Source organism: Gossypium arboreum, chromosome 1 (assembly GCF_025698485.1).
Source record: "Gossypium arboreum isolate Shixiya-1 chromosome 1, ASM2569848v2, whole genome shotgun sequence".
Lineage (NCBI taxonomy): Eukaryota > Viridiplantae > Streptophyta > Magnoliopsida > Malvales > Malvaceae > Gossypium > Gossypium arboreum.
The window spans coordinates 642,212-665,658 of record NC_069070.1 but is presented as its reverse complement, the minus strand read 5'-3'; the positions used below and the strand labels follow the sequence as shown (position 1 = coordinate 665,658).

The 23,447-nt window shown below is 29.5% G+C and overlaps 3 protein-coding genes, 1 long non-coding RNA gene and 1 other non-coding gene across 5 annotated transcripts; 4 read left to right on the top strand and 1 right to left on the bottom strand.

The window, feature by feature from the left end:
* Nucleotides 1–1,686: 1,686 nt before the first annotated feature.
* LOC128293876 (uncharacterized) lies at nt 1,687–2,818 on the top strand. The gene is made up of 2 exons (XR_008284095.1): nt 1,687–1,872; nt 2,369–2,818. It is a non-coding gene; the product is annotated as an uncharacterized LOC128293876 (long non-coding RNA).
* Nucleotides 2,819–4,194: 1,376 nt separating this feature from the next.
* Nucleotides 4,195–5,901, bottom strand: LOC108481779 (glycine cleavage system H protein, mitochondrial). The gene is made up of 4 exons (XM_017784861.2): nt 5,614–5,901; nt 5,444–5,532; nt 4,599–4,769; nt 4,195–4,407 (listed from the first exon to the last, which is right to left on the bottom strand). Exons 1-4 carry the CDS (start codon nt 5,720–5,722, stop codon nt 4,279–4,281), a joined length of 498 nt encoding a protein of 165 aa, XP_017640350.2. The 5' UTR covers nt 5,723–5,901; the 3' UTR covers nt 4,195–4,278.
* A 1,822-nt stretch (nt 5,902–7,723) lies between these two features.
* Nucleotides 7,724–10,661, top strand: LOC108481038 (uncharacterized). Its single transcript, XM_017784208.2, has 7 exons — nt 7,724–8,026; nt 8,905–9,037; nt 9,176–9,246; nt 9,335–9,413; nt 9,500–9,609; nt 10,283–10,347; nt 10,442–10,661. Exons 1-7 carry the CDS (start codon nt 7,904–7,906, stop codon nt 10,533–10,535), a joined length of 675 nt encoding a protein of 224 aa, XP_017639697.1. The 5' UTR covers nt 7,724–7,903; the 3' UTR covers nt 10,536–10,661.
* An 8,387-nt stretch (nt 10,662–19,048) lies between these two features.
* Nucleotides 19,049–22,269, top strand: LOC108482638 (NAC domain-containing protein 71-like). The gene is made up of 5 exons (XM_017785760.2): nt 19,049–19,188; nt 19,666–19,797; nt 20,425–20,696; nt 21,326–21,646; nt 21,735–22,269. Exons 1-5 carry the CDS (start codon nt 19,152–19,154, stop codon nt 21,960–21,962), a joined length of 990 nt encoding a protein of 329 aa, XP_017641249.2. The 5' UTR covers nt 19,049–19,151; the 3' UTR covers nt 21,963–22,269.
* Nucleotides 22,270–23,300: 1,031 nt separating this feature from the next.
* TRNAC-GCA (transfer RNA cysteine (anticodon GCA)) lies at nt 23,301–23,372 on the top strand. Its single transcript has one exon. It is a non-coding gene; the product is annotated as a tRNA-Cys (tRNA).
* The last annotated feature ends 75 nt before the right edge of the window (nt 23,373–23,447 follow it).

Below are 23,447 nucleotides of genomic sequence, written 5' to 3'. Positions count from 1 at the left end.
TTTTCCCAATGAAGTCTTGTTTAATAATAAAGTTGAAACTTGTTGAATAGCACGTAAATCATTTTTGGATTCTCTTCAAATTTATTTTGATTTAATTTTTGTTCAGTTTAGATTTGAATATGTTTTGATATCAATTGTAATTGTAATTATATATATAATTATTAGATTTCTAGTATAGTCATGACGTGAATGAAAAATATTTATATAATAAATATATTTATTAAAAATTTATATAGAAATCAATGAATGCTTTAGTTATGGTGTTGTAGTCCAAATTAATCCCATTATGATTAAATTTTTATTGACTTTTTTATAAAAAGATAAAAACACTCTCATAAAAATAAAAATTAATCTATATATGAAAGGATATTTTAAGTGTGGGACCGAATTAAGTGAACGATATGCTAATAAGAGAGGACAATTTAATAATTTAATAACTGAATTGATGTCTAATTAACCCATAATACTAATTCACTAAAACAACTATAGATACTTATAACTTCAAAAATATTTCTGTTTTGGGTTCTTCAATGATCTTGTTTTTTTGAGTATAATTGTAGGAACGAAAGTCAATGAAGAGATTCGAAGAAACCTAATCCACGTTAAACCACCTCCAGATGCTGCACATGCAAGTCATGGCCATGGCCGTTAATTTGAATGGTTCATCATCATACTCATGAACATCTAGACATGTTAATTTCTTTATTCTTTTGCTTTTTTATAATTATATTTATGGTGTTGTATATTCATATGAATTTGTTTTTTTTTATATTTTCTATTTTTATTTTATTGTTTATATTCGAAATTCGTGATTATTCCTTTTAATAATGTTATTTTCAAAGTTCGAATATGCATTTTCCTACTCAACTACTTATTGGTACATTCATATAAATTTTAATACATTAATAATTTATGTTATATAAGTTTTGATGATATTTATATCATAGGAAATTTTGAAAAGAGCTCATTAAAATGAGCTTTCCATCCGTGGCAAATTCAGAAGGTTGGTAGGGGTCTTGAATCCTCCTAAAATAAAAAAAATTCTATTTAGGTCCTTTATAGATTATAAAATTTTAAATTAATAATGATAAAATTGTACTTTGTCTTTCCAAAAAATGGTAAAAATTTGATTTAATCCTTCAAAAATTTTAAATATATAGGCTATTAAAATGGTAAAATTATATTTTTACTATCGTAAAATAGACAATTTAATTCCGACCCCAAAATTTTTTTTTAGTTTAACCCCTGCTTGCCATGCAGTTAGAAGAACATGAACCGTTTGATAAAAAAGTAATTAATCTAAACCATTGAGAAAGAAATACAAATTACAATTCACAAGGACATACTTGACTGATTAACCTATTGAATTACTTAAAATAGAGAAATTAAGTTATGAAAAAATTACGTAAATGTGAAATAGTTACTTAAAACATGAGAAGATTTCTGAGAAATTAAAACCTACGACATGAGAAGATTTCTAAAAAGTTAAAACCTACAAATAGTCACGCCTATAAACATCTTAATCCATTGTTTCTTTATTTAATCTTTTGGTTTTTATTTGCTCGTTTTCAACCTTGCTTTACTCTTTGTAAAAAAAAAAATTTGTGTTATTGATTAATCCTTTAATTGTCTTTTATCTATGGTTAATCGGAAAATCCTAAGGAATCGGCAAAAAAAAGCATTCTTTCGTTCTCTTTCTCTCAATTTTCTTCCTAAATCCTTTGAGCCTCTTTTTCTTTATACAATTCATGACAATTTTAGCCAATCGAAAATCTATATTTTAGGCTATGGGATTGGAAAATAAAATCAAGCAATTAGGGATGGAGGTGATGTCTTGCTTACTACAAATTTGAAACCTTGACGGGATTTTAGGTATGGCCATTTCCTTCCATTTAAACCCATGTTCCTTTTTTCAATATATTTCAATTTTATCTTCTTTTTTTCAATATAGCTGGATTTTTTTACAAATTTTGCTCTAGGAAGTTTGTATATTACAGGACTAGATCAAATTAACTCATCTATTATTTAATAAATCAATTTAGTTTTTATATTATTAGAAAGAGTTAAATAAGTCTTGAAAATTACTTTTTCAATTGTAATTCAATTCCAAATGAAAATTTTCATTTATAGAACAATAAAACTTTTAAAATATTAACTCTTATAAACAGTAAATGATAATTTTTAAATAGTAAATGTTGACTCAATTTCAATTTAGTTTTAATTGATTCTTTTAGTAGTATAGGGACTAAATTGATTCTTTTAATAGTAGAGAGACTAATTTGATCAAGTATATTCACCATTTGTTTTATTATGTGTTGGTACATTTTTATTCAAAACAATTTAATGGTAATGGTGGATGATTCTTCAGCTCAGATTAAACTCTGGGTCTTGTATTGGAGGAGACAAATTGATGCCAATATGGATAGTAAAGTACCGTCTAACGAGGTTCCCATCGAGCAAACTCGCGAGTCACTTATCGCTATATCGTATACGGCACCAGATATGTCCCCAAATACGGATCATGCATCTCGAAACATAGATGGTGCAAAGACTGATGGAACTGAAAAGTGTAGGTCTGAATTGATTTCTATATCCTATGACCATTCTCCTGATGTTCAAGAGCCCCCTATCCTGCTTGGTACCCATGTTGGTCAATGAAGACTCAAATTGTAATGGGACAAATTTTATAACATTAACATGCCTATTGTTGGTATGTTTTGCAATAATTCTTTCCATGTAAGTGTAAATAAGTAAACACATTTTTTGTACAAACCATGTTGTGATTGAAGTGAAAGATATATAATTTTCTTTGTTTGTACTTTCCTAGTCACTTGGTTCTTATTGCAAGGTGACAGTAATGTTCCTGAATTTGTTTGATAGGTTGTAAGAGTTGAGATTGATTTGTTCCATTTAAGCAAATGTGAAACTAAATTGGAACCCCAAAAATATGTATTTAAAAAAATCAGATTAGATTTGGATTGGAAATTAGTTGGTTTGATGATTCAATCGTGCATAAGTATAATTGGAAAAGAATTAGTTGAAATCGATAAAAAATTAAGAATGAAAAATAAAAAAAAATCAGATTTTTTTATGAAATTTTGATTTATTAACAAAAAATCAGACTCGTTTTTATTATAGTTTCGGTTCATTTTCATACTTAGTTTAACTAAAAATATAAGTCCAACCTTGAGACAAGGTTAACAAGGTTTGAACCATAATCTTGGATATCAACATATAACTTTGTCATTCCAATTGTGATTGTGTTGATTTTTTTTTAATTATGTTTAAAAGTGATTACTTGAACCGAGTTAAATAAGTTTCGAGCTTGGACTTACCTATTTAAGCAAGAGGAAATATACTAGACATTTTGTTAAAAAGTTTATATATGTTAGATGTTTGAATTTAAATCAATTGAGTTTCCATGATTAGCCCATGGTTATTTATATATCCAAAGATAGAGACACAGACACTATTGCAAAAAAAAAAAAACATGCACCGTTTATGACTTGTTATATTAAAATTTCAAAAAAAAAAATTGTTTCACGCTTCTTGTTTATTAATTTTTATAGTTCAACTCGATCAATTCAAACTTAGCCCTAATTTAACCTAATTTAATTATAAAAAGTTAACATTTAAAATTCATACCGACATGTCCAGTTGTGAGTTATAACTACAAAGCAAACAATCTTCTTCTTGTTTATTTTAGTGTACTATGCATAGATTTGAGTAAAAATGTAGGCTTATTTTCAATTTACATCTAGCTTTGGGTTGAATTTTTTAAACCTAACCCGATCCTAAGCTCAAATTACCCTATTTTATATAGGTCCAAGCTTGGACAAAAAGATAAGTCCATGTTTTCAGTTGGGCTTGGGCAAATACAATGTCTAGAAACCCCATTGTTTAGGTCAGCTCAACTCATAAACACTTCTAGTATCATGTGAAGACGTCAAGACTTGTTGTATCCTAAAAGCAAAATTAAATTCTTAGAGATCAACTTAAACCTAACCCCAATTCAACCGGATTTAATCATACAAAGTCAATTTTTGAACCTATCTAACTCAATCCAAGATCAATTGAGCCGCCGAATTGCAAGTTCTAACCACAAAATAAACAATCATCTTCTTGTTCATTTTAGTGTTACTATAAAATAAGTGAAACAAAGATTTCATTACTAGAAAGAGGGGAAGGAAGATGTTATGATAAATAGACATAAAATTAAGATTGCAATAAACCTTATTTCTTGAACACAAAGTTTGAAAATAAGGGTACAATGGTTTCTTAGTGTGAAGCATCTTCTTCCTCACAGAATTTGGTGTATTCCTTTGGACCCATCAATGATTCTAACTCTGATGGACTGCTTGGCTTCACTTTGATCATCCATCCATCTTCATATGGGCTCGAGTTGATCTTCAACATAAAAAAGAAGAAGTTAAAATTGAGTTTATAAAATAATAAATAATTGTCAACTCACACACATAGAATTATCATGTAATTCGAACCCCAAAAAAAGTTTTGGAATGAACACCTAGTGATACTAGGTCAAGAGTTGGGGTTAAGAGGAAAGCACTTATAGTAGAAATGAGAGAGTTTAATTATACCAGGCCCGGAGTTTCGGACAGTTTGGAGTTAACCTCCACGACTTCGCCGGAGATTGGGGAATTGACATCACTTGTTGCTTTAACACTTTCCACTGCTCCAAACCCTTTTCCTTGGCTCACTGAGCCACCTGGTTCAGGCAACTCCACAAACACTACTTCTCCAAGATGGTCCTTTTAGAGCACAAAAAAATAATCTTATGTTAATAACTTGAAAATTCGGTTTGATTAATTTAAATTTAAATTTAATGTATTTTGAATCAATTCAATTCGAGTTTAAAATAATCCAAATAAAAATAATTCAAATTCAGAATAATTTAAAAATTTTACTGAAAAACATGAATGACCAATATTCAAAATGTCCTAAATCCGAAATAAACCAAACTAGAAACTTACTCTATAGATTCTAATAATTCCGACCTTAGCTGACCCAAAATTTTACTATATCCAAATTAATTTGATTTAAAACCAAAGCTGAATACAATGTGCAGGCAGGGACGGTGGCCTCTTCAAAATAAATAAAAATTACTTTTTAATCTCATATGAAATTAAAATTTTATATGCGGTAAAATTATATTTTAATCCTTTAAAATGAAAATACTTTAAAAATATAAAATTATAAATTAGTATATGATAAAATAGATATTAATCTCTAAAAAGTTACCTAAACCCAAAATAAGTGGAACTAGAAGATTCAAACCTTAGCTGAACTAAAAATTTACTATATCCAAATTAACTTGATTTAAAACCAACTCGACCGTATGCTGCATTAAATGTGCCACACAGGGAATTATATAAAAGAGATATCGTTTCGGATAAGGAGAAAAGGATAAGATATCCAAATATACCTGAGCATGGTCAGTGATGCCAATGGTAGCCACAGGACCTTCATGCTTCACCCATTCATGTGAATTAGCATACTTCAGCCCATCCAAAACTGCAAAAATTCAACAAATTTTATCCACATCACAGTCCTTATATAAAAACAGTAAACAAAAAGAGTGGTACAAGTAAGTACCAGTGGAAAAGCATCTAGAGAGTGAAAAAGCAAGGGAAACATTAGGTTTGGAGGAACAAGAGATTTTGAGTGCATTGGCTGTGGAAGAAGCCCACATTCTGAGTGCCATTGTTATTGGCTATTTGTCTTTTGATTTCTTTGTTTATGGGCTGCGAATCTGTAAGGGGGGGCAATGAAATAAAGAGTGTGATAGTGCTTTTGTTTATGGTTTCTGGTTACACTGCAGGTATTATCTTGAATGAATGGTGGGCAACGAAAGCCTCATCCCAAGGCCATTTCTTACAAAAAGATATAATATCATATATTATACACACATATATATGGATTACTTTTTGTTATACTTGCGGTATATTTTAATTACATAAACGGATTTAAAAATAATTAAGAATACCATTTGTTAATTCTGTTTGTGAAGTTAAAAAATTTACGGTTAATGATAATATTTTTTTATAGATATTAATTTAAAGGGTTAAATCATTTTGGGTTTGAATTTTGTCTCTGTTCCCATATTGAGTTTGAATTTTTTTATCAAGTTAGTTCTTTATATTTTCTTAAAAATCCTAAAGTTTAAGCTACAATATAGGAGCAATTGCTAAGTTTAGGGACTGATTTGAATAAAAAATTTAAAACCAATGTAAGAATAATTATGTTAGTTCAGACTCCAATATGAGAACCATTATTAAATTTAGAAATTAATTTAGACCAAAAAATTTTAAACCCAATATAAAAGTTATTGCTAAATTTAGAACTTAAATATTGATTTTCCTAATTAAAAACAATAATAGTTTTTAAAACTTAACCTGTGAACTGCACATAATTGAATAAGGTTTTTTAAAAATCAAATAAATCCAAAAATGTAAATTAGAGATTTTTATGAGTCGGTTGATTCAAATTAATTTGGGTGGGACTTAAATAAAGATTATATATCTATAAGCCAACCCAACTGTAAATAAAATGATTTTTAAAATATTTTATATTTAAATTTAATTATAAAATATATTTATTAATTTTTAACAATAATATAAGTTTTTGATAAGTCAAGTTAAGTTAAGCTTAGACGTAGATTTAGAAATTTTTTAAAACCAAGTATCAATTCAATTCGACTCGAATCATAGATATCTGTATATGTAATTGTGTTCCATTCATTATTAAAAATTCTTTGAATTATATACGTCACTACTCTTTTTCCTTATGCTATTATGACGATTTAATTAAATTAATTAATTAAAATTATTTTTGTAGAACAAATATTTGAACTCAAATTATTCTTTGAATTGATGAATACCCAACTTAGTTCTGATTTTTAATGAAAAATATAATCTTATAGATGCTTATACTTAGAATTTTTTACAGCAACCAAGTTAGTTTTGAGTTTTAAAATTTCTAAGTTATTTAGATTTTTCGAGTTTGATCATTTTACATATGAAGTTAATTTTAAGTTTTAATTATTTCAAGCTCGGGTTATGTTTAGATATAAATTGTATTAGGTTTAAGTGATTTAAGTTTTAGACTTGAATTTTTCAAGTAGAGTCATTACGGGCTCGGATAATTTTTTATTCTATTCACATTGGGTTCATGATATTCAAGCATGAGTTGTCTTTTATATTTTTAAATGTGTTTGAATTAAAAAATTATTAAATTTTGATTTAAATGTTTAGAATTCTGTTCGTTTTAATTTTATAGATTTATTTATATTTTATAATTTTTGGAATTATAATTTTATTTATGGTTTTAAAATTTTTTTTATGTGTTTTAGATTTTATATGTTGTAAAGTACAATGTTGATGATCAATTTGCTTCAAATAAAAGAGTAAGGGCCAAAATAAATAAATATAATAACGGTTAAGGGCTAAATTTATTATTATGCTTTACATATAAAATACCAAAATAAATATCTAAAATACAATTTTAAGAGAGGGATTATTTTTCTCTTTCATCAAATATACAAGGACTAATTTGTCCATTTTTTTAGTAAATGGACCAAAGTGAAATCCAAGATATAGTACAGGTACTAATATAGTACTTTTACCATGTAATTGTCCTTTTGGGTTAGAAACCCGTACATATGATACGGGTCGGGTGGGTCAAATTCGGTGTACAGATCAGGTATTTGGGGAAGTTTTCAAGTTTCAGGCTTTCACTCTTTATCGCAGAGGCGACCAAAACTTTAAGGAAAAAAAAAAACATTAGCAAAAAAGGTCAAAGCTGTGAGCCTCAGAGAGGAAAAAAAAAATTGGGTCTTTGACTCTTTTTTAAATTTATTCATACCCATCACAGATCAGCTAATGATATGGAGATGGAAGAGATTGTAGAAGAAGAAACCAGTGGAAAACATGAAAATATGGTGGAAATTACTGTTAAAACCATTGGTCCTGCTCGTCCTTCTCGCCTTCATGTCCCTTCTTCCATCAAAGTATGTTTCCTTCTATTAATTTTTGCCTTTTGTGTTTTTTTTTCCATGTTTAAATCTTTTGCATGTTGTTTTGATTGTGTTTTTATGTATACTCAAAGTATGTACTTTTGTTTGTGAACAAAATTGTAAGTGTCAATGTAGAGAATCATGGCTAAGATAAGAATTTGAGTGATTTCTATGGTTGATTGAACTATTGTAGCCTTTGATCTTTGTTTATAGTTCTTGCGATTTGTTTATATGATTGTAATCTTACAATGTGTAGTTATAGAATGAATAGGAACTTTACATGTACCTCTATGTATTTTGAGTTCTTGTGGATGCAGCTCGGAAATTAAGGTACTAGTCTAATTGCATTTTTCCCCTTTACCGAAGGAAATGGGCAAATTAGTCCGCATAAGTTAGATCAATGAACAAACTGGTTCTTCTGTTTTGTTAAAAATTGGTCCATGTATATCAGCATGAGGTATGTGTAGCACAGACTATCCAGTTATTCCATCAACTACGTATGGATGAAAGTTTTAACAAAAATGACCAATTTGCTTTTTAATCTAACTTACAGTGGCTAATTTGCTCATTTTTTTAGTAAAGGGAGCAAAATGCTATTTGATTTCTAATACAGGGACTCCATGGTACTTTTACCGGCCCTACACAGTATTTGATTGTAATTTTAATTTTCCATCATAGATTGTGAAGTGATTTCTTGGCTTCACGTTTATAAAGAACTGTTATCCTTTATATCTGTTTTAAGGTCTATAGTTGCCTCTCCAAATAATGTCATCTCTAGGGTTCAAACTTGACTTTTCTCTCTATAAAATAAAATTGATAAAAAATTTAGTACCACTATGCGTATATGATGTGCTCGTATTTCTATCAAGTAGGTTCTTGATTTGAGAAAATTGATAGCTCGAAAGAATCATTTACCGGTTGAGAATTTGAAGCTTATCTTACAAGGAATGGTATTACATGATCGTGAAGATGAAGATGACATTTATGTGCGATTCAATGATGATGGTATAAATTTCTTCATTTCATTTCTATTGCAAATATTTATCTTTGTTATTATTGTCCACGGCTCTATATATTTCTGTCTAATGGTCCAATTTAGTGTTTAGCAATTGATATATAGGGCATTATGTACCAATTTTCTAGATTACCTCATCGTTGCTGTCAAACCAAAAGCACCAGTTGGACTCGATATTGATGACGATGATGAAGATTTGGTATGACTGAATCAGCATCATCTTTAACCTGATCTTGGATACCACTTCGATAAACCAGTAATTTTGTTTTTCCTCAATTCTTGAACAGAAATTTCAGCTCCCACAATCAACAAGCCAGTGGAAGAAGAAGCTTTACTCTTTTTTACGTAACAGAATGAAGCTTCCCGGTAAGCATCAACTTAAATCGAGCTGTTGTTCTGTTTTCCAAATAACAAGTTCACTTGTTGACCGTGTCTTATATGTTGTTTTATAGATATCGTTTTGATGGCAATATTTTCTCTTGGTCTTAAGGCGTGGGCTCTTATTATATTATGGTTTACACTAGCACCTATTGCTCATAAATTGGATCTTGGACCATTATATGTAAGTTGGCTTTTGGTTCTTCAGTACTATTGTTTATGCATGTTGGAAGTATACTCTTTTTCGTGTCGGGAAGTGGGGCTGGTATGGAAATAGAGCTTTTTGTTGATATCTTTTAATTTTTCAGTATTAGAAGATTATATTATTTTCAGTCCGTACTTTATATGAAACGAGTAGCAATGTGAAATCGGAGATGAGGGCTAAGATTGTTGGAAGACATAGGCAATTTAGGTAAAAGTATCATGGAAGTAGTTGTACTGGCAGTCAGATTGTATTTTGCCCCCTTCTTCTAAAAAAATTGGCAAATTAGTTCCTGTACTTTATATCAAATAGCAAATAGGTTCTACTATTAGAAAATGATCCTTGTATGTCAGCATAAGGTACAGTAACATTCTACGTGTAACTATTTGGTTGTTCCGTCAACTGTGTTAGTTTTTAACAATAGAAATAGATGAAATTTTTAATAAAAATGATCAATTCGCTATTTGATCTAACATACATGGATTAGTTTGTCCATTTTTTGAATAAATGAGGTAAAATGCAATCCAACTCGACTTCCATGATGCTTTTATCAAGCAATTTATCACACATTCACATGTAAAATATGCTTTGAGCATCAAAGATGATTTTTGTTACGAAAGATGTTCATATTTTCGTTTACCTCTTGTTTGGTCAGATACTCGGTACCGGCTTTTGTTTAATTTTCCTAAATCTAGGACGGCGACAACCTGGTGATGTCAGGTAATCGTCTCGATTCTATCAATTAAGGTATGTAAAATTATATAATGATTTTTTGTATGGCAACTAATGGTTTCCCTTCCAATTATATTTGCAGTGCATATTCCATCTTCAATGAAGATTTTAGGGAGCTTCCTGGTACACTCAATGCAGATGCAATAGATAGGGACATAAGGACAGGTCAATTTTGAGTATGTATCGATTATCAAAACGATTACGTCGTAAATATGTCTTGTCCTCCTTCGACAACACGAAATTGTAAAAAATTCAACATTGTTCTTTAAAGAGTGTTTGGTATGATGAAAAGAATTTAACAATGTTATCAATTAGATTTTAGATCTGAAAATAGAGATTAAATTTCTAAAATAAAAGTATAGAGATTAAATTTTAAATTTGTAGATGGTACAAGAATTTATGACGGTAAAAACAAGAAATTAAAAAAAATCTAAATCTATCCATTTTCAATTCAATCAATTAATTTAATTTTAATTTTTTAAAAATTTTGATTTGGGCTAAAATCAAAATAATTAGGTGAAGAATCGATCGATCAATCAATTTAATCTAATCAATTAATTTGATTCTATCCAATCAATCAATTTGATTCTAGCACCGTTGAAAACAATATATTAATTCTTAAAATTCTTAATACATTGTAATCATTCCAACTCAAAATATTTACACATTTTTGTAAAATATATCATCTTAGATAAACATACACACATTAAATTATAAACCAAATCACACATTAAATTATAAACCAAATCAAGCATTTTCGTTAGCCTAATCATCAATTTAACATTAAATATTAAATTAAATCTGAAGTGGAGCATTTTTAAACACGTGAATTAAATTATAAATATATATATACTTGCTACTTTGACAATTTGAATCCAATTTGTTGTTTAAAAAATTAGTCTTTTACCCAATTTCTTTTAGCACGTGAGACTAAAATTGTTCATGTGAAAGGTACTCATGTGTTCACAATTTAATTCACATGTTTTAAATATGCTGGAACTAGCATTTAACACCTAAATTAATTACTAGGACTATAGAAGAACTTAATTGGTATAATCCAGATATTTTAGTTAGAATATTCAAAATATTCAATTTTATTTAATTATTTAATTTAGAAAACATATTTGATAATGGTGAATTGGTGAGAGGTTATATTTTAATTTGGAAAAGAGTTCAAAGTTAGACTTGTTTATCTTATGAGCCTTAATTGGGGAATAGTATTTGGTGGAGGTTAAAAAGAGTTAGATTATTTTTTTAACGAAAATATTAATTTTTTAACAATATTGACACGACAACTCGTGTGACGGTTCACGTGTACTTTATAATGACATGATATTATTTATCTTATATATCACGTCAACAAACAATTTAATAATTATAAAATATTTAAAATTTAAAAAATATAAAAAGTACATAAAACTAGAATGAAGTAAATGTGAATTACTATACAAGCAGCCATATTTAAAATTTTAACGTTTTATTGACTCTTTTCTTAAAGGTTGATGGCAAAATTTATTTATTTTTTAAAAGTTAAAGTTCAAATTTAGTTAAAAAAAGAATAAGGGCCAAATTGATAATGGATATAAACGTTTAGGAGCTAAATTTATCATTATGGCTTTATATAATATCTAAACTACGTAAAAAGTTTTGAACAATCTTATTATAAGATTTGATTATATCTGGTTCTTTTTTGACACAATGGAGGAGGATAATGAGTTTTAACACATTCGAACCCACGCATATCTACATTAATAACAATACTTATACCAATCAAACTAAAACTCAATTGATAATTTTTAATTTTAAAGAAACAGAAATTATATACATAAATACATTTAAACTTATATTTTTAAAATTATTATAATATCAATAATATAATTGAATTAAAATCCAAACCACAATTTTAGAACTATTAATGAGATATGCAAAGAGTTTATGTCTTTTCATCTTTTCATAAAGACATTGACTTGATAACTTTTTACTTGGTTAGTACAATAATTAATCATTCCGCCTCAAGTAAGTATTACATCATGTTTCGCAAGTCATCTCATATTGAATCATAATTTCAATATCCAAGGTTAAACTAATTTTTTTAATAGAAAAGCATGAGAATTTAGAGTTTTAATATTTTGAATAAATTATGCCTAATTCACAAAACTATCAATAAATTTATGTTTTAGTTAATTAACTTCAAAAAGTTACAAAATGGTCATTGAATTATTCGAAAGTTTTCATTTAAGTCACTGAACTATTTGAAAGTTTTTATTCAAGTTACTAGGGTGTTAATTTTTTTCAAGTTCGGCTAGGTAGCACCAAGTGATGATTCGATTATCAATATAGTGGATCAGTACCCATCAATTAGTAGAAGAACATGCCTTAGACCCAAGTCGATCTGATAGTTAGTGTCGAAGATTAGAGAAGAAAGTTGTTTAAATTTTGATTCGCAGATTCGTGATGTTTAAAGTTATTTCATGAAAACCAATTGAATTGTAAAAGAGAAGGGAAGGAGGGCTTTTGATTAGTGTAAACATTTTTATAACTTTTGTTTAAAGTCATAGAGCAACGATTCTAAAAGTACAATGACTTAAATAAAAAAATTTTGAATAATTTAATAACCATTTTTATAACTTTTTGAAGTTGAATTATCAAAATATAAACTTACTAATAATTTAATGATTTTGAGCATAATTTACCTCGTTGAAATATAGAACCTGCATGCATATTTTGACCAAAATCTTATAAACAATTTTCGATAACTACAAAAGATTCCAACTAATTCAATTTGTCATTTATATATATATAAATACAATCGATATGTCAATTTAGGGAGCAATTACCATGGTATTATTGGAAGACATGATGATTAGTGATAATGTATGAATTGAACACAAGATATTTGGAAATCTTGTTTCCATTCATCAAAGTCATACAAACTCTCTTTCAATGTTTTTGCTTTGTGTTTGGCTCAAAGATACAAACAAAGGCATTGTGTCACAACAACACATTAGAAAACAAAGGCATTGTGTCACAACAACACATTAGAAATGTTGATTTTGGGAAGAGCCGAAAGCAAAAGACAAAAGGCTAAAAAAGTGAGTCTCTTCTCACATTACCTTTCCAATTTCCTATAATTTTAAATTTATATTTGATAGGACGTGATTTTGACTCGATTAAAGTGTTGTGAATTTTGAAATCTTAAATTTGAGTTTTACCATGTATAAACGTGTAAACTCTCTATCTAATTTAAAAAATTATTTTAAAGAGATCGAAACTCATCATAAATAATTAGGGTCAAAGTGCAATTAACATCAATACATGGTTTTTTTTTTTTTTTGTCTTCCTTTTTTCCTTAGGTCAATTTAGCTTTAGAATTCATTTACGCCCACAAACTTTGTGTTCATGGTTTTGAAATCATTACTACTAGGCTAGGATCTGCTTTTTTTCTGTCTTCTCTTGGTTCTAGTGTATTGCAAAATTGAATAAATGAAATTTTAATTAAAGTTTCATAAAATCACCAATATTATTACTTACATGACATTATTTAAATATATAAATAATTATATTACTTGAGATGTAGATTAATTAAATTTTTAAAATATGTATAATTAAATCAAAATCAAAATTTATATTTATAAATCATCAATATCGTTAATACAAAATATAGTTGATTACTAAGTTTCGAGTATCATTGAGGTTTATTGTATATACACATTTGCTGAATACAATGCTAAAATAAAACCGCGAGAATTAACATGGCATTTGATCCAAGGAATGATTACTTTTGGTAATAGTATTATCGAAATGTAAGATTATTTAATATATTATTGGGTATGTTACATTACCTTATATGGTTCATTTGGCTGAAATATAAAATTATTTTATTTGATTACAACACGTAAGATTACTTAAAAATACATTTTACTAAATTACCCTTATCAAATTTGCTTCTTCTTTTAATGATTGATTATTAGAAAAAGGTTGACGACACGTAGGATTTTCTAAAACAAACATTTTATGGCAACTTACAAAGGAGATGTGAGTTTTCAAGCTTTGTAGGATTTACGTCCATGCTCTTAAATGGCATTAACGGACAAATATACTACCACTTGATCAAGTGCTATGTTGAACTTGTCACCTTAAATACTCATACTTTTCACAAAATTGAAAAACAAAACCTTAACAGAGAATAATGCCAACCCATTAAAATGTCTATCAACTTTAAATAAATAACCTTTTGAAAATTTTCTTAAAAAGAATATGCGTTGTGTCAATAAATCTAAAGTCGAGCACGGAGGAAATCAAGGCTAAGTTGATTCCCTATCAACATAATGCATGTCCCCCACGTCTTTACATATTCGTTTTCATCTTTCTAAGAAATAATAATTTGATGATTTAATTGTATATCAATTAAAGATTATAATCTTGAAATTTTATAGCGTTTACCAATCATTGTACTACACACAATAACCACTATATTTTAGCCTTAAATTGTGTTATATAATGTTTATCAGATTACAAGATTAGGATAATTAAACCTTTGCATGCTGATTAATTTGACAAAGTGAATGGTATTCTTAACTTGCAACTCTCTCTTTTGGGTTGTTTGTTTTAGTCATTATTGCGAGTAACAAAGTAGCCTTTTATTTCCTTCACCAACCATTAAAATGTGAAAGCTTAACCTTTCTCTTTTTTTTTTTTTTTCAATTGTTTATTTCTTATTTTTAGTATAGTTTATGTTGGTTTTGCAATTTATATTCAAGGTTTATGGTTGCTTCTCATTTTCTTAAAAGTGTAATGTGCCTTATCATAATAAGTAATATTTTTTTTTTAATAATGTACAATTAAAGAGTTAGTACCCACACATCCCTAGTAGGACCATACCCACACGCACATATTACGTCAAAAGGGAGATGCCCAAATGCATCACATCACTTACTCTTAACAACCAGATCAATCAATCGTAGGAGTTCGCAATACTTGTTAGATTTTTTTTTTCATCAAAGAGAAAATAAAACAAATATTAAGCAGACACCATTCTTGGTGTTACAAAATCATGAGCAACAACATATAGTAAATAAAAAACTGCATCAAGTGGAAAGTAAAAGATGAAACATTGCAACGGTTGACCTCAAGCCATCGAAGCTAAGCCATCAACAAGCTTATTGCCTTCCCTATAGACGTGTTGTATAATCACCTCTCATTCCTTCTTCATGTACATATGAGCTTCCTGACCCAAGTTATGCTCCCCAACCTTAGCACTACTGATCAACACATTAACAACGTCAATATTATCCAATTCAATAATAACTCTCCTTTGGCCATTCCACCAAGCAAGCCAAAGGCCTGCAGCAACACCCTAAAGTTTCACTTCCAATGCCAAATAGGATCTAATGAATCTCGAAAATCCGATAATTCAATTTTCATTTCAATCTCGTATAACTCCTCCACAAGCGATCATACCCATTATTGGTTTATGCGCGTCATCAATATTCAACTTGTACCATCCAAGAGAAGGGCTCCTCCGGCTTATCAATTGCATACTTCTTAAACAAACACTTATAATATTACCTTTAGAAACTTCATCGTAGAAGTGCAATACTTGTTAGTTAACTCTTTTATAAAAGCAATAAAAAATTGTTCAAAGTTTACAACACAAAAAAGACTAATAATCTATAACATTTAATTAATTAATCGTTATGCCCCTCCAAATCCCCAATTTCTCTTAAAAAATTAAGAAAAATAGAAAACACTACTTCAAGTTCAAGTATGGATTAGAAAAGTATGAACTCAACTTTGTGTTCGTTTCATTCTTTTCCCTCAATATGAAAAGCAAAATGTCCTACTAACTACTTCCTTTATTAAAGTGTATTTTTAAATTTATTTTCATGTGATGTATTGTAAAAATCAAATTATAATTTTTTTTTTGGTAAAAAGAAGACATTCCTATTAACTAGGAAGAAACAACGAACGAGCTTCCTTCATATGAGTGAACATTACTATCCTTTTCAAGTAGTTGAATTACGAAATTTGGTGGATTTGGAAACAGGACTAGCTGGTTAATTCTCCCTATTGCCGCCTTTGCCAGCCAATCAGCGACCTTATTACTCTCTCGCCCTACATGCCTAAACTTCACTTTCCAATCCTTCTTATACCATTCATGAATTAACCGGACTTCTTCAATATTGCTAATTGATGCGAATCCATTACAAATAGTCTCAGCAAGCATCGCATTATCACAATTAAACTCCACTTGTTTGTACCCATTCAACCAGGCCAGTTTCATCCCTTCAACAATCGCTGCCTCACTCATGAATATTTCATCCATCCCTGTTACCATGTTAAACCCCATCAGCCACTTCCTATTCCAGTCTCGAACAGTACCTCCAACCGCTGCTTTGGTATAATTTGTCATAACAGAGCCATCAACATTAATCTTGACCCAACCTATCTCGGGACGCTGCCATTTTTGATCAGTTCTAGACAAGCAAACTAATTGAGTCAACTTAGTACTATACCCACACGATTTTGTCGAAGCAAGTGCCAATGTGACGAGTTCATGGCTGCTCCTACTAGCACTTGTAAAAATAAACTCATTACGGTTCTTCCAAATGAACCAAGTTACTATCGAGAAGAGAGCCTCCCAATCCCCACCATCAACAATAATCTGCCCTTTATTCAAGACATTCCAATGTACCTATTTCCTAATATCAAGATTGAAAAAAACATTCCAAACATTCCTTGGTAACACGTGTTTCCACACCAATTGAGCAAGATCACAATCCCTCACAACATGTATGGCAGACTCATGTGACTTACCACACTGTTCACAAAAAGGGCTAAAGGACAATCAAATTATAATTTCCTTCTTTATACTATATTCGATTTAAATATAAATTTAATATTTATATTTTAATTCAGTATAATTTATTCATCCTATTATTGATGCTATGAATTAATCCAAATTACTAATATTATTTAAAAATTAGGTTAGTCACTAATATGATTTAAAAAGTCGTAACCCAAGATTTCTTGTGTCATTTAAAAGGTAAAATTATGATTATTAAAAGTTATTTTTTTTTAATATTTACTTTATAGGTTTTGACCGTATTTATTCTTTTTGACACAATGCCTAGAACTACCTATGGCTCCTCCCCAACCCATAAATAGGAAATAATGTGCTTTAATACACCTGAACCACATCCTCCTATATTGACAATAATGTCCTTACCCACATCCTTCTATACTAAAATAATTATTTTCACTAATGTTTCATTAAAAAAAAGTTTCACATCAATTTACTCATGAATTTCTTTTTAACTTTTTAGTAATTTGAATTAATACATAATAGTAAGAAAACTACATTATACAAATTAAAATACAAAGGCAAAATGCAAATGAGAATATTTAACCGTTATAAATAATAGATAAATTTATCAATTATATCATTTAATATAACAATTAATTTTAAAAATATCTTTACTACTAATAAATATTGAGTATAATGATAAGATATATTGCATGCTCACACGGAATTAGATTCCAACATTAAAAATGATAAAAATAACTAAGAAATTTTGAAAGAATTGATCTTCATAAAAAAATAAAATACAAGGAAGATATTTTAATTTTAAAACAATTGATAATTTTTTTTTTAATTTAGAAAAGTTATACATCAACCATATGGCTAAAGTAAATTCAATTAGTTGGCCCCCATTAAGTTGGGAATTAAGTTAGTGCCCTTTACATATTTTCAACTCTCAATGGGTAATTTTGCAAATTGGGACATTCAATCAAAAAATAATTGAGCTTCCACTAAAAGTGTATTTGGACATCCCAAAAAAAGTTGCAAAAAACTTGGTAAGCTCTTTTGAGAGTTTCTTTTATTATTATTAATGTTTTCTTTATAGAAGTGGGGCATTACATGTCTAGATGACATAAACAACCACATAAAACAAAAGCAAAAAGTGTTTTGTCTGACTCAAGATGCAATGGAAGGAGCTTAGCCCAAGAAAACCCAAATTCCCCCCCTCTACGCTCCTTTCCTTTGACTACTATTCTCCATTTATTTTCTTTTTTCTTTTACAAATAATTTATTTTCTTTAAATAAAGGGTAAGTTACACTCCTATATCTTCAAAAAATTATAAAATAATCATTGAATTATTTAAAAATTTTCATTTAAGTTACTGAATAACTTAAAAGTTTTTATTTATGTCACTCGGTTATTAAGTTTTCTTTTTAATGTGACTATCGAACTTTAAGTGACAATTCGATAATCGGTATGATAGATTAATACTCATTGACAAGTAGAATAATATACCTTAGATTCAGGTTAACCTAACGATCAATGTTGGAGATTAGACAAGAAAATTGTTTGGGTTTTGATTCGAAGATTCGTGATATTCAAAACCGTTTCTTAAAAAAAACTTTCAATTGTAGAAGAGAAGGAAAAAATGGAACTTTCAATTGTAGAAAACAAAAAAATGGAACTTTCAATTGTTGTAGGTGGTGCGAACGGAGAAGGCCATATAACAACGACTTTAATAGCACGGTGATTTAAACAAAAACTTTCAAATAATTTAATAACTATTTTGTAACTTTTTAAAGCTGAGTGATTAAAATGTAAACTTACTAATAGTTTAGTGATATTAAGCGTAGATTATCTATTTTGAAAATGGTGAGATTTGATATTTACAAACAATCATGGCAAAGGTTCACAATTTAACATCGCAGGAAGTTACTGGTTAAGTGTGAATGAGTTTCGTGTTGGTGGGTCCAAAACCTGTGGAATTTCATGGTCAGCTTCAGACAAGCAACCTCTGCAACTTTCGGTGTGTTGTTTTTCTTTTCTTTTTGTTCTTGGACTTGTTGACTTATAACTTCATTTAATCACTATATAATACACATCCCATAAACCTCGATTTCTACTTTACTTTCACTTCTTCATCAGTTTTTTTTATCAATTTTTTCTTGAATTCATAGTAAAAAAGAAAGAAAGAAAGAAAAAAAAAACCATGAATTTTCCTTCGAAGGGTATCAATTATTTTTGGTTTCTGGGTATAGCTTATAATTCAAATTATTAATCTTTTATTTTTCAAAGACAATGATTTTGCCATTGTTGAAATTGTATGACAAAGGAACTAGTGTTGTTAAAAGCTATTACTTTTGGATTTTCCAGATTTTTAATACTTATAGGATTGAAACTTAAGAACCAAATTTCATTATTTTCTTGTTTCATTGCGATTGTGTAATTAGATAAAGAAATTTAAGTAACATTGAGATAATGGGAGGGCCATCATTGCCACCAGGTTTTCGTTTTCATCCTACTGATGAAGAATTGATTGGATATTACCTCAAAAGAAAAACTGAAGGGCTTGAAATTGAGCTCGAAGTCATTCCCGTTATTGATCTGTATAAGTTTGATCCTTGGGACTTACCAGGTACTTTTTTAATCACTATTTTATTTTAGACTTATCGAGTCAGATTGGTATTGAGTCGAGTTAACTTAAATCGAATCAATTAAAGTTTAAAAAGAAAAATTCAAATTAATTTTAACTTCATATAAATGTTAAGGTTCGAGTCATTTTAAATTTTAATTAATTTGAAGTTCAAGTTTTTCTAAATTTGAAAATTTAAATTTCAAGATTTTGGGTCATTATAATTTTTTATCATTGTAAGTTTGGTTATTTCAAGCTTAGATTTTCAAGCTTAGATTATTAAACTTTTTTATAATTAAATCGGGATGGGTTATATAATTGATTTCAAATTCTACTATCCACGGGATGGGTTATATTTTTCAATAAGTTCTAGGCTACATGGATTTTTTATAATATTTGAAATGTTTAATACATGTTTTGCCACTTGTATTATAGTGAAATTCTCAATTTAGTCTTTTAATTATTTTTCAGTCATTTTATCTATCACATTAGTCCCTTGACTATTTCTATTAAATGCGGTTTAGGCCAATCAAATGCGGGAAAGTGATAATTTTACTATAATAAAAGGGCGATTACAAAAGTTTTAACATCTAAATTGATATTGCTGCCATTTTGGTATTTGGTTTGCAGAGAAGTCGTTCCTTCCAAAACGAGACTTGGAATGGTTTTTTTTCTGCCCCAGGGATCGAAAGTACCCGAACGGGTCGAGAACAAACCGTGCCACCAAGGCCGGATATTGGAAAGCGACGGGGAAGGACAGGAACGTAGTGTGCCAATCGGCAGTAAGCGGGTACCGTAAGACACTGGTTTTCTACCAGGGACGTGCCCCTTTAGGGGATCGAACTGATTGGGTTATGCATGAGTATCGACTCTCTGATCAGCCTGAAACATCAGCTAATCAGGTTGGTTTTCCATGATTGTTTGCCTTTGCATTTCTGTACATTACAACAATTATATATAATCAATTAGACTTGTGTTAATTGGACTATTTTTTTTCGGTCATGTCAATCTAAATCATGTTAGTTTGGACCATTTTGTGTTTGGGTCAATTTTAAATTTGAGTCAAATTTTAGATTTAAGTTTATCTCAGATTCGAAGTATTTCAAGTTTAAGTTATTTTTGGGTTTTTAGATTATTCAATTGGATGGAATTCGTTTGGATTTTTAAACTTTTCTAGTTATTTTGAATTAAAGTTAATTAGGTTCATGTCATTTTGGGTTTGGATAAGTTTTGGGTATAGGTCAATTTGAGTTTTTTTCAGACCGGTTCATTATGAGTTTGGATCATTTTAAATTCAAGTCACTTTGTGTTATGATCATTTGAGTTTGAGTTATTTCAGATTTAGATTATTTTTTGTTTTGATCAACTTTGGGTTAAGGTCAATTGAGGTTAAGGTGGGACATGACATTATTGGCTTTTTATGATAAAATCAACTTGGGTCGGATTTAGATTCTAATTATTTAAGTCAAATTCTTGAATTTAGGCTAGAATTAAAATGTTTATAAGCAATCATTTTGATATTCCTCTTCAGGGTGCTTATGCCTTGTGCCGTGTCATGAAAAGGAACGAATCAAAGGCGACTGACACTAATGGAGAATTGAGAGCCACAAGGGTCAAAACCAGGTCAATAAATACGGAACTCACGTCGACCTGGACCTGCAACGAGCCTTTAAGCACTTCTGGTGACATTTCGTGTCAAACATGTTACCCCAACAATGAGAGTCATTATTCAAGCCCTATCACTTCTCCCCCTCATGAAGTCACACAATTACAACCATTCGAACCCATTTCAGTCAATATTGATGTAGCCAATGTTTGGCTCTCTCCTGATCTAATTCTTGATTCTTCAAAGGTAGACATAATTTATTCTGAAGAAAGAAATAAAATGGAACTGAAATTTCTTTCTCTTTATTTAACAATTCCCATTGGCTTATGGTTAGGATTACCCACAAATATGTGAAACAGCAGCTCAATACTTCCCACAATATGAGTTTCCAAGCACATTGACCCCACGGCAACAATATGAACACAGCAATTTCTCCCCTAGTACATTGTACTCGAATTTTGGGGAAATCGAGCACGACGTCGATGATCTTGGTTTGTACTCAGGACATGCAAATAACATGGACTTCTATGATAACGAAGGGATGGCCAAATTGGTTCATTAAACATATGAGCCCATTTTGAGAAAAGGAAGCAAATGACCATAGTAGCTCTTGTTTTCAAGCTAATGAGAGTACCTGTTTTGTCTTAATGTTAGAAGGGGACTCTTAAGACAACAGCCTTTTTAATGTTGGTTCTTGGGCAACAACCCCTTGTATTGCCATTATGCTCCATTAAGATTGTTGTGTCTTTGGTTTTTAAATGAACTCATGGTGGTAATCACTTCTAAAGATTGTCCACCATGGGTTTGTTTTGTCTTACGATCATCTTCCAATTTAATACTTCAAGCAATAATATAGTTGAAGCAAGAAATCTCTTCAACATTTTGCTCTTTTTAATTACAAAGAATTAAGTTATTTTTCTTTTATAACCAATAATAAAAATCGTAATCAATGCGAGAGTAACATGAAATATATTAGACACAAGAGACAGTATTTAACGTGGTTTGATTTTGGTTGCTCAAAACTAGAGATGAAGAAAAATCTATTGTAATTCAAACACTCAATAAACAAAAACGTAATTCAAGCCCTAGATAATTTCTACGCTCATAGCGCTAAAAACAAATGGAATACCCATTAATTTCAATACTCCAGTGTTTTACCAAACCCTTTTTCACATCCTTACAAAATCTTTCCCATAAAAACTCGTATTTCAGCCCATTCCCATGTACTGCGTAACATCAAATCACTTCATCATATCCTAATGAAGCACCAATGCTTCTACAACCACCTTATATATAATAAGGCATCATTCTAGTGAGACTTACGTCAAATGTTCTCTTCTTTATAAAAGTCATTTCCATCAAAAGAAGAAAGAGAAGCTCTATGACTTATGTTGTAGCTCTGCCAAATCTTTCATAAAGAGCTTTCCAAGCTTACTAGACCCTTAAAATCATCATTTTCAGTGTCTTTCCACACTCTTATGATGTGAACTGCCACAACAAACCACCCCAACATTTGTGTTGCAACAGCTCTATTTATAAAATCAATTACTTGACCACGAAATAAAATTTCTTATCTAATATAAACTTAATCAACAAATAATATTTGATGAATACAAATTATTCCAAAAATCTAAATTAAAAACTAATTAAAATTTGGGTTAATTATCTAACAAAAAGACTAACACCAGAATCCTTTCTTAGAAGGCCTAATAATATATCCCTAAACTCTTTTTATGAAGCAGAAAGCAAATATTCTCTATAGTTAGATTCCCTTCCCCCTATAGCTTTAGTTGTCCCTTGGCCACTAGCTATCACCAAATAACACTTGATTTTGTGGTTCATGAAATTTCGCTTTTAAAAACTTGTATAAATAAATTATTTAAAGCTCCTATAAACAAAAGGGTCCATAGCTCAGTGGTAGAGCATTTGACTGCAGATCAAGAGGTCACCGGTTCGAACCCGGTTGGGCCCTTTTAATGGTTATTCTTTTTTGTGTTTTGATTTTCATCACTTAAGGACTTGGGATTTTAGAGCAAAGAAAGTATAT